The sequence below is a fragment of the Choloepus didactylus genome, chromosome 21, assembly GCF_015220235.1.
Source record: "Choloepus didactylus isolate mChoDid1 chromosome 21, mChoDid1.pri, whole genome shotgun sequence".
NCBI classification, from domain to species: Eukaryota; Metazoa; Chordata; class Mammalia; order Pilosa; family Megalonychidae; genus Choloepus; species Choloepus didactylus.
This window is the reverse complement of record NC_051327.1, coordinates 28,940,472-28,955,939: the sequence shown is the minus strand read 5'-3', so window position 1 is coordinate 28,955,939 and position 15,468 is coordinate 28,940,472. Positions and strand designations below refer to the sequence as shown.

Genomic DNA, 15,468 nt, shown 5'->3' with positions numbered 1-15,468 from the left:
AAAATAGTACAACAGAATATTACTCAAGTTCTGGTTCACGCGACAACACAGATGAACCCTGAAGACATAATGTTATGTGAAATAAGCCAGACATAAAAGGACAAATATTGTATGACCTCACTGATAGGAAATAATTAGAATAAGCACACTCACAGAATTAGAATCTATAATATAAGTTACCAGGGGCTGGGTTGGGGGTAGGGGAGTTAATGCTTAAATTTTGCAAAATTTATATTTGGGTTGACTGTCAAGTTTTGGAAATGGATGGTAGTGATCGAAGCACAACATTGTGAGTATAATTAACAGCACTGAATTATATATGTGTACATGGTTAAATGGGGAAATTTTAGGTCATATATATGTTACTAGAATAAAAAAAAGATAAAACATAGGACAGTACAACACATTGAACCCTATCGTAAACAATGGACAACAGTTAATACAATTATAAAAATGTTCTTTTGTGCATTATAACAAATGTACCACACTAATGCAAGATGTTAATAATAGGATGGTATATGTGGAAAAAATACACCCTAATGTAAACCATGGACTATAATTAATAGTACAATTATAATATTCTTTCAGATGTAACAAAGGCACCACACTAACGCAAAGTGTTAACAATGGGGGGGGTAAGGCGACACTGTATTTCCTACATGATTTTTCTGTAAATCTACAACTTCTCTAATTAAAATAATAATAATAATAACAATAGAATAGATCTGCAGGAACAAGTATAGTCTTGGGGATCACTACTCAGGAATAGATTCGAAATCTTAAGACTTTCACCAAATTTAAAAGTATCTGATCAGTAACCCTATTTTTCACTGGGATTTTAAGTTTATTTATTTAGCATTTAAACCAATTCAGAAATTTTCTATCTCTGGATTTTTTTATTGTAACATTAACTATATTACAACTTTAGGTGCTTTTACTCTTTTATTCTGATGTTAAAAAGAATGTCCAATTAATAAAAATTGTCCAAGTCAATATTTCTGTATAAAAGGGAAAAAATAAAATTTAAAACATTTAAAAAATAAATTAAAAGTACGAGTTAAACTATGGACTACAGTTAATGATACAATTATAAAAATGTGCTATCATCAATTGTAACAAGTGCTCCACCCAACGCAAGGCATTACTAACAGGATGGTATACGGGAAACCTGTATTTTTTGCATGATTGTTCTGTAAATCCACAACTTTTCTAATAAAAAACAAAAACAAACAAACAAACAAAAAACTACGAGATAATCACTTCACACACACTACAATGGCTATTATTTTTTAAAAACAGAAAATAAACAAGTGTTGGTGAAGATGAGGAAAAATAGGAATCTTGGTGCATTGTTGGTGGGAACATAAAATAGTGTAGCCACTGTAGAAAACACTTTGGCAGTTCCTCGGATAGATAAAACAGAATTACAATATTACACACAAATTCCACTGCTAGGTATATACCGAAAAGAACTGAAAGCAGGGTCCTGGACAAATGTTTGTATACCAACTTTCATTGCAGCATAATTCTCAATTGCTAAAAGGTAGAAGCAATCCAAATGTCCATTAACGGATGCGTAAACAAAATTTAGTACATCCATTCATACAATGGAATATTATTCAGCCATAAAAAGGAATGCAGTTCTGACACATGCTACCTTGAAGATATCATGTTGAATGAAATAAGCCAGATACAAAAGGACAATAATTATAATATTTCTCATATCAAATACTTAGAATAAGCGAATTCAAAGAGAAAGAAAGCAGAATAGTGATTACCAGGGGAAGGGGAGATAGAAATGGGGACTTACTGTTTAATTGGGGAGAATTTCTGTTTAGGAAGATGAAAATGTTCTGGAACTAGAGGAGGAAGGTGCATAATATTGTCAATGTATTTAATGTCACAGAATGCCCACTTAAAATGGTTAAAATGATTTCTGTGTTACGTATATTTTCTTAATGTTAAATTTTTATATTGAAATACTTTCTTTCATACAAGTTACAAAAATAATACACAACCCTACAGAGGTTTCCAACATACCCTTATCCCTCCAGATACCCAGATTCACCAATTTCAATATGCAGACTTATTTGCCATATCATTCTATCCATCCATTAATCTACCACTCCATCTATCTATCCACCTACCTATCAACCCATTTTCTCAACGCTTGAGTGTAGAGTGTATACATCAAGCTCCATGAACACTTAATACTGCCATACACTTTCCTAAAACAAGGACATTCATTTATGTAAGTACCTTAAGTGTAGTTATCAAGTCAAAGAAATTTAACATTGAAAGCTTACAATCTACATTCCAATTTTTTCCATATGTCCTAATAATATCCCTTTAAGCCTTTTCTCCTCCCTTGTTAGATACCACCCAGGATCATATATAGCATTTAATCGTCATTGTCTCATTACTTTTTTTTAATTGTGGGAACACGCATACAACATAAGCTTTCCCATCTCAGCCATCCCCAAGTATACCAGTCAATGGGCTTAATGGCCTTTATAGTACTGTGGTACCCTCACCACCTTCCATTACTAAAACTTTCCCATTTCCCCAAACAGAAACCCTACACCTGTTATGTATTAACACCCCATTCCCACTGCCACCTCCCCTGGAAACCCGTACAGTAACATCTGTCCCTCTGAATTTGCATATTCTCCGATACTTTCTTTATGGTTACCATAGGGCTTAAAGTTAACATTCTAAATCTATAACAATATCGTTTGCTTTGATTTCAACTTAACCTCCACTGTATATACAAACTGTGTTCCTATACCCCTATGTTCCCCCACTTTTCTGTAGGTCTTCTCACAAATTACATCTATACATTATGACTCACTGATTTATAATTAGATATTATGCATTTGCCGTTTAGATCCTATAGGAAGTATAAAGTGGACTTACAAACCAAAAATGTGATAGTACTGGCATTTATACTTACCCATGCTGTTATGCTTACCAGAGATCTTTATTTCTTCATGTGGCTTGATCTATTGTTTACTGTCCTTTCCTTTTCACCTGCAAAATTCTCCCTAGTATCTCATGTAGGGCCAGTCTAGTGGTAATGATGGTCCTCAGCTTTTGTTTATCTGGGAATTTCTTAATTTCTCCCTCATTTTTGAAAGACAGTTTTGCCAGTATAGAATTCTAGGTTGGCAATTTTGTGCTTTCAGCACTTTAAATATGTCCTCCCACTGCCTTCTTGCCTCCATGGTTTCCGATGAATAATCTTCTAATCTTACTAAGGCTCCCTTGTCTGTGACCCATGCTTCTCTCTTGCAGCTTCCAGCTTTCTCAAGGGCATTCAACAGTTTGATTATAATATGCCTTGGTGTGGGTCTATTTGGGCTTATCCTGTTTGGAGTTCACTGAGTGTCTTGGATGCATATATTCATGTCTTTCTTTAAAGTTGGGAAGTTTTCAGCCATTATTTCTTTGAATATTCTCTCTGCCCCTTTCCCTCTTTCTTCTGGGATTCCCAGAATGCATCTATTGGTGTTCTGATGGTGTTCCTCAGGCTCTGTTAATTTTTCTTCATTCTTTCTTCTTTCTTCTCCTCACACTGAGTGATTCCAGTTGTCTTATCTTCAAGTTCTCTGACTCTTTCTTCTTCCAGCTCCACAATGCTGTTGAACTCCTCTTGGGAATTTTTAATTTCTGTTACTGAAGTCTTCAGCTCTTGTTTGGTTCTTTTCCATACTTTCCTTTTCTCTCAATATTGTCTTTGTGTTCAACTATCATTTTCCTGATTTCCTTTCGTTCTTTGCCATGTTTCCTTTAGCTCTTTGGGCATACTCAGCACCATTTTTTAAGAAGTCTTTGTCCAGTATGTCTCAGGTCTAGTCCTCCTCATTGGCGGTTTCATCATCTTTGCTGGGGCCATCACTCCTATTAATTTGTATGTCTTTTTAACCTTTTGTTGAAACTTGGACATTTTGATATTTTAATGATGTATTCTCACCAGAATTTAGACCTTGAGGTGTCTGTTCCTTAAGCTTGTATCCAGCTAGTGTTATGACAGAGCTTTCCCTGACTGCCAGGAGCTAACGAGGAAGAAGAAGAAACCATCTTTCCCAATCTTTGCAGACTGACCTGTGCAAGTGCACTTCTTCAGGGTTTATCCATGTAATGAGTTTAGAGAATAGTTCCAGAGGATCCTTCCTGCAAGTGTCTTGTCTTGGGCATATGTGTTTGGCCCTAGGAATTCCCATTTACATGGTTACGAATGTCCCACCTTCCCCAGGAAAAAGGTTCCTCATGGTCACAGGCACTGCACCACATGTTCTACAGCTAGCAACCCCTTGAATTCCAAGCAGCTTGACTTGACTGATCTCACACAGCTTTCTGAGATGCTTCTACAAACAGGGCAAGTTCTGGGCTGCCTCCAGATGACTGAGCCAGGCATACATACACCCAGTAGGTGCACAAGGGTTACTCTGCTCCCTCTGGGACCAGGACCAGGAGTCCACACTGGGAGTGCAGAATGGCTCTGCACTGAGCCAAACCAGTGAGGGGTGGGGTGAGACCAGCCAGGGCACCACGAGATCCTACTGCTTTTAAGTAGCCTTTCTCTTGATTCAGTGTTTGCCCTGCTATTGCCATCCTTTAACTGTTTTCTGGAACTTTGAGAAAGATATTTCTGTCAATTCCTGCTGGTTGTTCAAAACTTCTGTGGGAGAACAGAACCCTGAAGCATTTCACTCTGCCATCTTGATTGGGCCAGGTCATTTCTATGTTATGTATATTTTACCACAATTTAAATAAATAATTTTTTAAAAAAGGAAGAAATGGGCTATCAGGGTAGGAAAAGATAAACAAATTGTGATACATCCATACAATGGATGATAAAATGATACAAAATATGATACAATATACAATGATAAAAAGAAATGAGCTATCCAGCTAAGAAAAAACATGAAGGAAACTTAAATGCATATTGCTAAGTGACAGAAGCCAGTCTGAAAAAGCTACATACTCTATGTTTACAACTATAGGATGTTCTAGAAAAAGCCAAACTACCGAGATAGCAAAAAGATCAGTGGTTGCCACGGATTCAAGGGGGGTATAGGGAAGGATGAACAGGTGGAGCGAAGGGGATTTTTAGGGCAGTGAGACTATCCTATATGATACCTGTTCTGGTTTGCTAATGCTGCTGGAATGCAAAACACCAGAGATGGATTGGCTTTTATAAAGGGAGTTTATTTGGTTACACAGTTACAGTCTTAAGTGCCCAAGGTAACACATCAGCAATCGGGCACCTTCACTGGACGATGGCCAATGGTGTCCGGGAAACCTCTGTTAGCTGGGAAGGCACGTGGCTGGCGTCTGCTCCAAAGTTCTGGTTTCAAAATGGCTTTCTCCCAGGACATTCCTCTCTAGGCTGCAGTTCCTCAAAAATGTCACTCTTAGTTGCATTGGGATATCTGTCCTCTCTCAGCTTCTCCGGAGCACGAGTCTGCTTTCAATGGCCGTCTTCAAACTGTCTCTCATCTGCAGCTCCTGTGCTTTCTTCAAAGTGTCCCTCTTGGCTGTAGCACCTCTTCAAAACATCACTCACAGCTGCACTGAGTTCCCTCTGCCCATCAGCTCATTTATATGGCTCCACTGATCAAGGCCCACCCTGAATGGGTGGGGCAATGCCTCCATGGAAATATCTGATCAGAGTTATCACCTACAGTTGGGTGGGGCACATTCTATGAAACACTCAAAGAATTCCAATCTAATCAGCACTGATAACATCTGCCCACACAAGATTACATCAAAGATAATGGCATTTGGGGGACACAATATATTCAAACTGGCACAATACCTTAACAGTGAATACATGACGTTACATATTTGTCAAAATCCATAGAACTGTAGGACATGGAGTGAACCCTGATGTAAAACTATGGACTTTAGTTAATGTGTCAATATTGGTTCACCGAATGTAACAAATGTACCAATGCAAAATGTTAACAGAAGAAACTGGGTGGGTGGTATATGTGAACTCTGTACTTCCTGCACAATTTTTCTGTAAACCTAAGACTACTCTAAAAAACAAAGTCTACTTACTTAAAGTATGTATTCATGTAATGTTTGTATAATTAAAATTAATTTGAAAAATTTTAATGGTCCATACAAATCACCCCCACAAAAGTTCTAAACTGTAAAAGGTTAAACAAAATAAATATTTTTGAGCAAGTTATAGGTTTAGACAAATATATTTTATGATACAATGGAATTAAAGTTTCCGTACTACTTGAATACTTAATAGTACAATGGAAACCCCTGAATAACTGAGATATTCAATGTAGTTAATGTATTCATGCTCATTCTATGCAACTCAGAGTTTACATTATTTTCAACTGCAACACATTTGCTTCTAACAATATATTGTTAGGGACTCTGAATTCCCTTATAGTATAGATAATATTTTATTCATATTGGCATTTCAAGTTGTGTCTGGTGTAAGTACCCAGTGAAAACTAAATTGAAATGAGTGAATCTGTTTTGGGAAATGAGGGAGAACACACACATTTCATTCATTCTTGTATCATCAGCATATTGCATAATGCTTAGATCACTTATTGAGCACTTGCCAGGTTGCAATCACTTGTGCACATATTTACCATGTTTGATGTATCTAATCCTGTCAACAATCCTATGAAGCAGGTACTATACTAGCCTCACTTTACACAACAAAATCAAGGAACAGAGTGGCTAAGTAGTTTGCCTAAATACATTTGAACTGGGATTGAATCCAAGGCAGAGTGGCCACAGTCCATAACCAGTTTTAACCACTACAATACAATGTCTCTCAATCACTGAACAAATGAATGTATGTGCAGCACTTGGTCCAGGCCATACCCCCTAATTATAACATTGTTCCTATGGAAACAATCAGAGAAGTCTTCTAAAAGTCTGCATTGAACACCAGCAACATTGGGCAGTGCTGCAGAAAATAAAATATATAGTTATTTGTGCCCCTCCAAATTAGGAGCTGACATACATTGGTTCCATTAAATATATATATATATATATATATATATATACACACACACACACAAATATGTATAATGCATTTATATACATGAGCATCAGCCAACTAGTGCAGCCAATAGGTTTACTGCCTTTTGTAAAGCCCTGTGATTTGTTTATGAGTGTCACAGCCACTTTAACCTTTGCCATCAATCTTGAAAGAAGAGAAAGCAGTGTCTGGGCCATGGTAACCCCAAGGAGCAAGCCATCCAATTTCCTTACACACATTCACAGGCATATGAATGTGAATGCTTATATACCAGTATCTGTTCTACTGAGTAACTCTGCACAAATTGTGACCCTTACCTGGGCCTCCATCTGGAGGGGAAAGACCAGACGGAGCATCTAGGTTTGTTCACTTGTTTTTTCAATACGGACTTTTAGCAGAAATATGGCAGATTTTTCAGTGACTGTTGAAGAGGATCAAATGGGTCCAGCCTGCCGTGGGCTGTTGGTTTGGACCAGGAGTCCGAAGCCTGGAGGCTTTGTGCATAGTAATCTTCCTTTGCCAGTGCCCTCCACACCCTCCCAGTTCACAGTTTTGATCATTAATATTTAGCAATAATAATAACAATAGCAGACCCCCTGACAGAGTTAAGTACAAAAACATAAAATCAGAACTCTCTGTAATTGCTCTGTCTTGATCTGCAGCATCATCCTTCCAGCACCTCTATCCTCACCTTCCTCCTAAGGGAAATTCTGAGTCAGCCAGCCTTTGTTCCTGGGTGTGGTTAGGCAGAATCAGGAATGGGTTTAGAAAAGGGTGGGAAAAACAGTGAGATATAACCAAATCAAATTCCTTAGAGAAAATGAGTGAGGAAGAGGCAGAGTGAAGACAGGGACCAGTCAGGCTCACCGAGTTTTCCAACAAGGAGCAGAGAATGGTGAAGACACCTCAGTCGGGGGACAGGTGGGGTTGGGGGTGCAGTTTGAGGGGAGATCACTGACATGGACAGCTGAAGAAAGAAGGCTTAGTGGTTTCCAAGATCTCTGCAGTGCATTAATAATCCACTCCCCCACCCATCCCCTGGAGACCAGTAAAGACTGTAATTGCTTTAACTATTTTCTCTACGTTCATTACAGACATGGAAGTCTCCAGTTATACCCACAGGATATTACCATTTAGTGAGCATTTATGTCCCGGGCACTGTAATAATTTAAACCTGCATCTTCTTCAAAATAATAATAATAATAGTCACCTCTGAGTTTGGTATTATCACTATCCTCCCATTTTAAGGACGTGAAGGCGCCCTGCCCCGGCACACTCGGCTCACTCAGGGGCCAGACCGGAAGGCAGGTATCTACCGAGTGCCCCCTGTGCCAGGCATGCCGGGGATAGCCCAAGGAACTAGACAAACTCCCTTTCCTCATGGAGCCCGCCTTTTGGTGGGGAGAGAGGGGAGAAAAGAAAATCAGTAAATAAGCCCATTGCGGATACTTCTGAAAGCGGGTCTATAAACCCGGGCGACGGGACTCTGGCGCGCTCCGCTCGTCTCTCGGGATGCTGGGGGGGCTGGCCCGGCTCATTCCTTTACGGTTCGGCCTCGGCTTCGCCCGGGCGGCGGGAGGCGATGAGCGCGCCTCGGGCCGCCGGCGGCTCCTCGGGGACCAGGGCCGCGGCCGACTGTTGGCCCCGCGCGCCGCCCCCGGGCTACCCTCACCCCGCCCGGGCGGCCCCCGGACCGCCGTGATGAACGGCCTCCGCTACGAGCTCGCCGCCCCGAGGGCCCCTCTCCAGAAAGTCCCTCGCCCTCGTTCCGCCGTCCCCGCCAGGCCACGGGCCCTCCGGGACAGAAGCCCCGGGCCGCCCTCCCCCGCGGAGAGCTGAGGAGAAAGGGCCCCCACCTCGCCAGAGGAAAGATGGCAAACCTGAAAAATGGCCAACAAAGGTCGAACTTTCCCGTGATAACCACTCTAGGGGATGTGAAATGTACACACACTTAACAACCTCTGTCATCAAGTCCATACCCTCGCTCCGCCACACCGAGCTTCGCCCGCTCGGCCTCGAACGCGAAAAGCCACCTGTCCCCACTGTGCGCCCCCTGCAGGATGGCGCGTGGGCCACTGCGCAGGCGCAGGAACCCCTGCTCGGGCCACTGCGCAGGCGTGGGGCCGACGGGCGCACGGGCGGGGCGCGGCGGGGCGGGGCGCCGGAGGGCGCACCCGGCACCCGCAGGGGAGGCCCACCGCGCACGCGCGAGCCGCGGAGCAGCGGCGCCCTCTGCAGGAGCCCAAGCGGCCGGGTCCGTCCGCCGGCCGCGGGTAGCAGGCGCCCCCTCCCCGCCATGGCGGCCTAGCAGCTGTCAGCATTGGCCGCCGCCGCTGCTGCCAGGCTGGACCGGAGCCCGGGCCGAGGGAGGAGTCCGCGCTAAGGAGCAGCGCGGCCGCCGCCCCGACGCCGAGGGTCGGTAGGTGCAGCCGGGACCGGCCGCTCGCGCTCGCTCCCGGGGCCCGCAGCTCCCGGGCCGCTGCCCCGCCTGGCCCGCCCTGGCCACCCTGCCCGTCCTGGCCGGCGGCCGGGGCTGCCCCCTGTCCCGCGTGTGCGCCCTGAGCCCCGCGCGCCCACTGGCCTGCCCGCGGCCCTGCACCCCGCCCTCAGGCGCCCCACCCCCCCCCGCCCCCCCCCGCACCCCGCCCGGACCCCCGCAGGACCCCGCTGCGGCAGGCAGCCGCCGTCCCGGCCGCCCCTTCCCCGCGCGCCCTTTCCAGCAGGTGCATCTCCCCGCAGTGCCGGTTCGCTCTGACTCATGCTTTCCTCTCCGGCGCCGGGGAGCCTTTGGGTGTGTCCCCGCCGTTGCAGGCGGCTCCCCGAAGCCGGCTCTGCTCGCAAAAACTTAACCTTCCGGGGCGTCAGAATCGCCGTGGCAGCCTGGCTGGCAGTCGTCCCTCAGGCGCTTTCTGAGCACCTGCCGGCTCGGTTCCAGGCAGCGTCCCGGGCTGGGGGGGTGGAGCAGAGCCGCCTCGGGGCGCAGATTGCCGGTATGCGGTGGGGGTGCTTCTCGGCGTGAGATTCCAGCCTGCTCCCAATCCCTTCATTGCAGTAAGCCTCAGAATAGGGGCAGTGGCCCGCTGTTCATGGCCGGAGTTTGTGAGCTCCTCTCCTTTGTGGGGGACAGAAGGAAAGGGCAACCACACGGGAACCCTGGTACCCCCACTGCATAAATTTATTTGTTAGGAATTTATTGACTATTTCCCACACTGGAGTATAAGCTTCCTGAGGGCATGGACTGTATCTTCTGCCAAAGGGCTTAGGGTGGTGCCTGTGCTCAAAAAAGTGTACATTTGTTTAGTGAACACATGCCCCCTCCCCAGTTGCTTGTTCACAGCCTAATTAAAGCCGTCTCCTTATAGGGGTGTTTGTTTGCCTCTTTGCCTCTTGGACTGTGAACTCCTTGAAGGCATGGACCAGCACTTGTTGGCATCTGTATCCTCAGCCTCCAGCCCAGCGCCAGACATATAACAGGCACTCAGGAAATGCTCGAGGAGTGACTGGCTGACTGTGTGCAGACCCAGGCAAGGTACAAGCGGGAGAGTTATACTCCAGAGCAACTGCGTCATCTTATTCAGAAAGTTTTGAGGCTGTCTTTTTTGAAGTCAGGAAGATTAAGACTGTTTTCTGTTAGAGAGTTTGCATCATGGGAAATGTAAGAGAAAGAGAAAGTAGGTAAGAATGGATGCTATAGGTTTGTTTTTGTTTTTTTTTAAATGTCTTAGAGAGAGAGAGAGTGCAAACCCTTGCTTGTTATGTCTGACAAGCAGGATGACGTCTTTCCCCATCCAAGGCACTCTACCGTCATTTTGACAAGACAGCCTTTTGGAATAAGAGAGGGTAGCTGAGCTTGTTTTTAATAAGACGTTAGCCTTCCCCAGTGTCTGCCAGACAGCCTCATGGGAACCTACGTTGACTTGGTCTCAGCTGGAAAGGCCCAGGGACAACTCCTTTGTTGATTACAATCTCTTCTCCAGCCTTGCTTCCTAAGGTGGCCATGGATCCTTCTTCCAAATGAAGTCTGTGGCAGGGGAGGCCTTCTAGAACTCTGGTAAGTTAAGGAGATGATTTGTTCACAAGTAATTTGTGACAAAAGACAGACTGAATTGTGTGCCGCAGGAGAAGTCCAGAGAACGTGCTGTGGGCAAAAGGGGTGGAGAGACGTTTGTCTCTCAGCAAGAGCATCAGGCCCCAACCTTGGCTGCATGTTAGAATCGCCTGCGGAAACATGCCCATGCCCAGACAGGAGCCCAGAATCCCTGGGGATGGTCCTCTGACGTCCGAATCTGTCTTAAAGCCCCCTGGAAGATTCCAGTGTGCAGCCAAAGCCAAGAATCACTGAACCAGAGTTCTCTGTGACACTTCCTGGAGGTGTGGCACTATGCCTGGGCTTTGGAATGATGGGTGGGATTTCAGCAGGTAGACATGGCTGATACTCCAAGCAGAGAAGTGCCTCAAAAGCATGTGGGAAGGCTGAAAGCATGTGGCCCCCAGTCCTGGGCTGCTGTCATGGTGCCCATTCCCCTAAATGGCTCAGAGGTTTTTGCAAACATTCAGAGGTTGGGAGTAAACAGGCTGATGGGCTTCTTTGCAGGAGCTGTGTAATGAGCTCCTTGTGGCCTGCTCGTTGCCAGAGAGCCAAGGTGCCTGGGGGATTCTCAGTTGCCTCATTCCCTCACTCCCTCCACCAAGAGAGGCCTGGGACCGAGGTGGCAGCAGCGGTTCAGAAAGCGGGTAGTGGTTCCATCTGGTTGAACTCGCTCCCAACGGCCCCCTTTGGACCACAGCTCTGGAGCTCTCTTTAAACAAGAGCCCTGTGAGTCGGGAAGGGCTGCCTCTGGCCCTGGACAGAGCAGGGGGTGGTGTCCAATGTGAGCTGCAGAAAGCAGTCCACTCCCTGGGGCCCCCAGATACAAACCACTACAGCTTCAAACCACCCCCTCTGTGGAACTCTAGGGTGTTGGCGGTTGCTTGTGGGTTTGTTCCCACCTCATTCTCACAAGTGCAATTTGTGCAAAACAGTCATCCTCATACTCTAATTGTGTACTCCTATCTGTCAGATTTGAGTGAGCACCTCCATATATGTTATATGCTTTAAATAATAGCTGTATAACACTGTCCTGATATTCGGGACATTCAAATATATACAGATATAGATCTTTTGAAAGGGTAAGAAGTGAAGTAAACCCAATTAAATATTTAAATATATTAATGGTACAAAAACTATAACACAAATATATTTGTTTTTTTTTTTTAAATAAGAGTGATGTGATGGAGGCCATATCCCATTTATAAATTCTTAGATAACTTAAGTCCCAGCCATTTGAAGGTCTGGTTCTAACTTATGTTTAGTGCAGCTCTTGGCTTCTGTGACGTTCCCCGGTAGAAGTGATGCACCTCATGAAGGCACACAGCCTGTGCTCGTAAGTCAAGGTCCTTGTTTCTCGATCCACCCACCCATCCTGCGAGGGCCCTTGATGAATGGGGGCTGGTAACTTCTCAAGGAAGGGGAAGCTCTGGGTTCCAAGGTTTCTCAGTGTGTAGGAATGAGTGTTGGCGAGACGGAATTCTTGTATCATCTCAGTAGCACAGTCACACAATTGTGGAGACATTTCCAAACATCCACCTTCAGATACGCTGTGTTCTTGGCACAGGTTTTTTTTTGAAAAGCTGTACCTTGCTCGTTGTCACCTTTTCCTTGAAGGTACAGAGTCATTGAGTGTGTCTGTTTAAGAGAAGTAAGCTTATTGATGCAGTGCCATGGCCAGTTGTCATTAAAAAGATAAAGGCCAGCAGATTTGGAACCCTGGTGTTTTCATGAAAGAAAATGCATGCCCCCACATTAAGTTCCCCGGCTTTTTGAAGTACTAAACCCTGGGACAGCCAGCGAGCCCCTGTGTCCCTTCCCAAATCACTGCAAAGGCCTGTACAGCTTCAGCTATTTCAGGGTCTTGCTTTGATGCACTTGGCTGCCAAGGTGTCCTGGAGCAGGTACACACAAACCTGCCTGAAGGTGCTGATGGTAAACCAGGGGGTGAGGGCACCCACCACGCCCCATGTCACGGACACCCCCACTCCCCTTCTGGGTGCCGTGGCTGCGGACACACAGGTCAGCGAGAGCACCATGGCCTGTCCTCATATTAAATACCAGTAAGGCCAAGTTCACCTCCTCTCAGAGAAAAACATGGATACGTGGAAGTTCACTGCAGCAGATTGTCCTGCTCACCCCATGTGGCGATCAGGGGGATTCACGGGTGGGGGCCATACACCTTAGGCCAGAGATGTGCCCAGCTATTTTCAACCTGATTTTTGCAGGCAGACTGATATTGGGGCATTTAATCTGCAGAATCCATTTTTCAGTCATTTACTGGTCACCCAAAAAAAAAAAAAAAAAGGCTCATATACTGGGTAAAAGATTAAATAGAACAGAACAAAACGTCCTTCAGCAGCAGCACTGCACTTCATTCAAACCTGGACTTGCCCCCAGCCCGTTCCTGACACAGCAGACCTGGTCTTGGCGGCTTGAGCCCTGGTCTGCCTCCTTTTCTGGCTTTTTCCCTGCTGTTGCTGCCCCTGAATCACTCTTCCAACCACCCAGAACTACCCGTGGTTCCCAAACAGAGTCTTTTACTTCTCAGTGATGTCAGGCCCTCCCCTCCCCGACTAATGAGTAATTTGAGACTGTGCCCCATGTCACCTCCTTCCTGAAGCCTTCAGGGCCAGCTCTCTCTCACTCAAACACACACAGTTAATTCCTCTCTTTCCCAGAATCTTGTGATCCTTTTTTTTTTTTTTGGCTTCAGAGACAGCCATTTCAGTACATACAAGCATTTGTTTACGTTTAGACTGTGAACTCCTGGGATAAGAAGTACCTGGTACAAGTGCCAACCACACAGTTAAGAACTTGGCAAATGTTTGTTGAATGAATAAATGCCTTTTTACCACGTGTATCCTGTAAGGCCACAGATGCAGCTGCTAAACCTCCGTTAAGTACCTATCATGCTTCCGCGATGTGCTTGTGGCCTTCAGTGCCAGCTGACAGTGTGGACGCCCCATGTTGGAGCTCTGCTGTGTTCCTAGCTGCGAGGGGGCCGAACCCTGGAGGAAAAGGTGCTGGGTCCTGGCCATCACCACTAACAGGGAACCTCTGTATTCTACCCTTTGGGTGAGTCGGGTGGTCCACTGCAGCTTCATGGAGACCCTCCGCCTTCTTCCCCATGGCGTATCTTCCTCCAGGAGTGCCCTGCCAGGCCTGGGCAAACTTAGGTTTCTGACAGGCATGCACCTGAACATAGCATGAGGGTCCGGCGCCTTGTGCGGGGTCCCCTCCTTCTGCTCACTGGTCTTAAGGCCTACTCACAGGGACCTCTCCAGAAGCATTAACACCTTTCTGTTCCGAATATGCAGAAATAGAAACTTCTTTTGCCTGGACACGAATAAATTAGATGGCGTGTTCAAGTTGATGTGCAAGAAACAGCAGTGGAGGTATCGGGCACTGCCACGCGTTTCGTTCTTCAGCACTGCTACCTGCAGAGTTGAGGTGCCTGAAGAATCACAGCTGCAGCTGAACTGGCACAATTGTACCTCTTAAATGAGTGATGCTCTCTGGAAAAACAATTTTTAGAGGAATCCTTCGTTCCATCGAAAAAGTTCTCAGAAATTAGCAACCCATAGCATGCGCTGACTCCATGGGTTCGATTGCTCACCTAAAAAGCAAACATTGAAATACTCAATGATTTGTCTAATGATTAATATTTTAAGAGTCAGCAAACAAGCTGTTTAGCAGGAAAGAGAAACCTTTCCCTGCCCTTCCTGTCCCTTTCCCGGGGGCAGTGAAGTGAGCCCTCTTCAGAGGGAAGTTCTCGGACTTGCTCTTGTCGGCCGGAGGTGGGCGGCCTTGGAAGGGACCAGCAGCCCCCACGTGTTTGCTTTAGAGCTGTTCCCAGGGCCAGGCCTGCCCGCAGCTTTGGATCCCAGCCATCGGCTTCTGGGGACACTGTGTGCTACGGTGTCAAGTGTTTTAAGAAGCTCTGACTTCCTTTTCTTCACATACATTTGCTTTCGTAACCAGAGAGCTTTCCAGATTTTGTAATTCTGGAATCTCCATCTTTAAATTCCTCTTGCTCAGAAAGAACAGATGTGTTAGGTTCAGAGCCATTCAAGAATCCACACAAACGCAGCAAGTCATGGTTTAAGTAGAGAGTTTAAGGTTTATTAGAGGAAGAAAGCAGAAGAAAGCAGGTGGGAGCCATCAGAAAAGAAAGAAGGAAAAATGGCTCCGGCCCTCTATCTGAGAGCAGCATTTTTTAAAGGAAAAACCCACGTTGGGTGTTGGGGGGGAAGCTCCTGCTGAGTGTGTTCTGGGCCTCGATTGGGTGCGTGCTTATCAGTTTCTGCTGACTGGTTACTAGGGTTCTAACACACTACTCTTCTTTGATGTGCACTGT

The 15,468-nt window shown here is 45.7% G+C and overlaps 2 protein-coding genes across 17 annotated transcripts in view; one reads left to right on the top strand and one right to left on the bottom strand.

Annotated features, from left to right (window-relative positions):
- The window catches only part of LOC119517700 (ATP-binding cassette sub-family A member 17-like), a 153,644-nt gene extending 143,971 nt beyond the window's left edge, over nt 1–9,673 (bottom strand). For 5 of the 11 annotated variants that reach the window (XM_037814619.1, XM_037814621.1, XM_037814622.1 and 2 more), the window contains exon 1: nt 9,001–9,673. In XM_037814619.1, the coding sequence (XP_037670547.1) occupies nt 9,001–9,342 (342 nt within the window). In that variant the 5' untranslated portion in view covers nt 9,343–9,673. Of the gene's footprint in view, nt 1–1,810; nt 2,229–7,338 lie in introns of all 11 variants that reach the window. The other 6 variants (XM_037814624.1, XM_037814627.1, XM_037814625.1 and 3 more) reach the window with 4 other exon arrangements.
- Nucleotides 9,252–15,468, top strand: part of ABCA3 (ATP binding cassette subfamily A member 3) — a 43,698-nt gene continuing 37,481 nt past the window's right edge. For 5 of the 6 annotated variants that reach the window (XM_037814615.1, XM_037814613.1, XM_037814616.1 and 2 more), the window contains exons 1-3: nt 9,252–9,440; nt 10,384–10,550; nt 10,999–11,072. The gene's annotated coding sequence lies outside the window, so the exon portion shown is untranslated. The remainder of the gene's footprint in view (nt 9,441–10,383; nt 10,551–10,998; nt 11,073–15,468) is intronic. The other variant, XM_037814618.1, reaches the window with a different exon arrangement.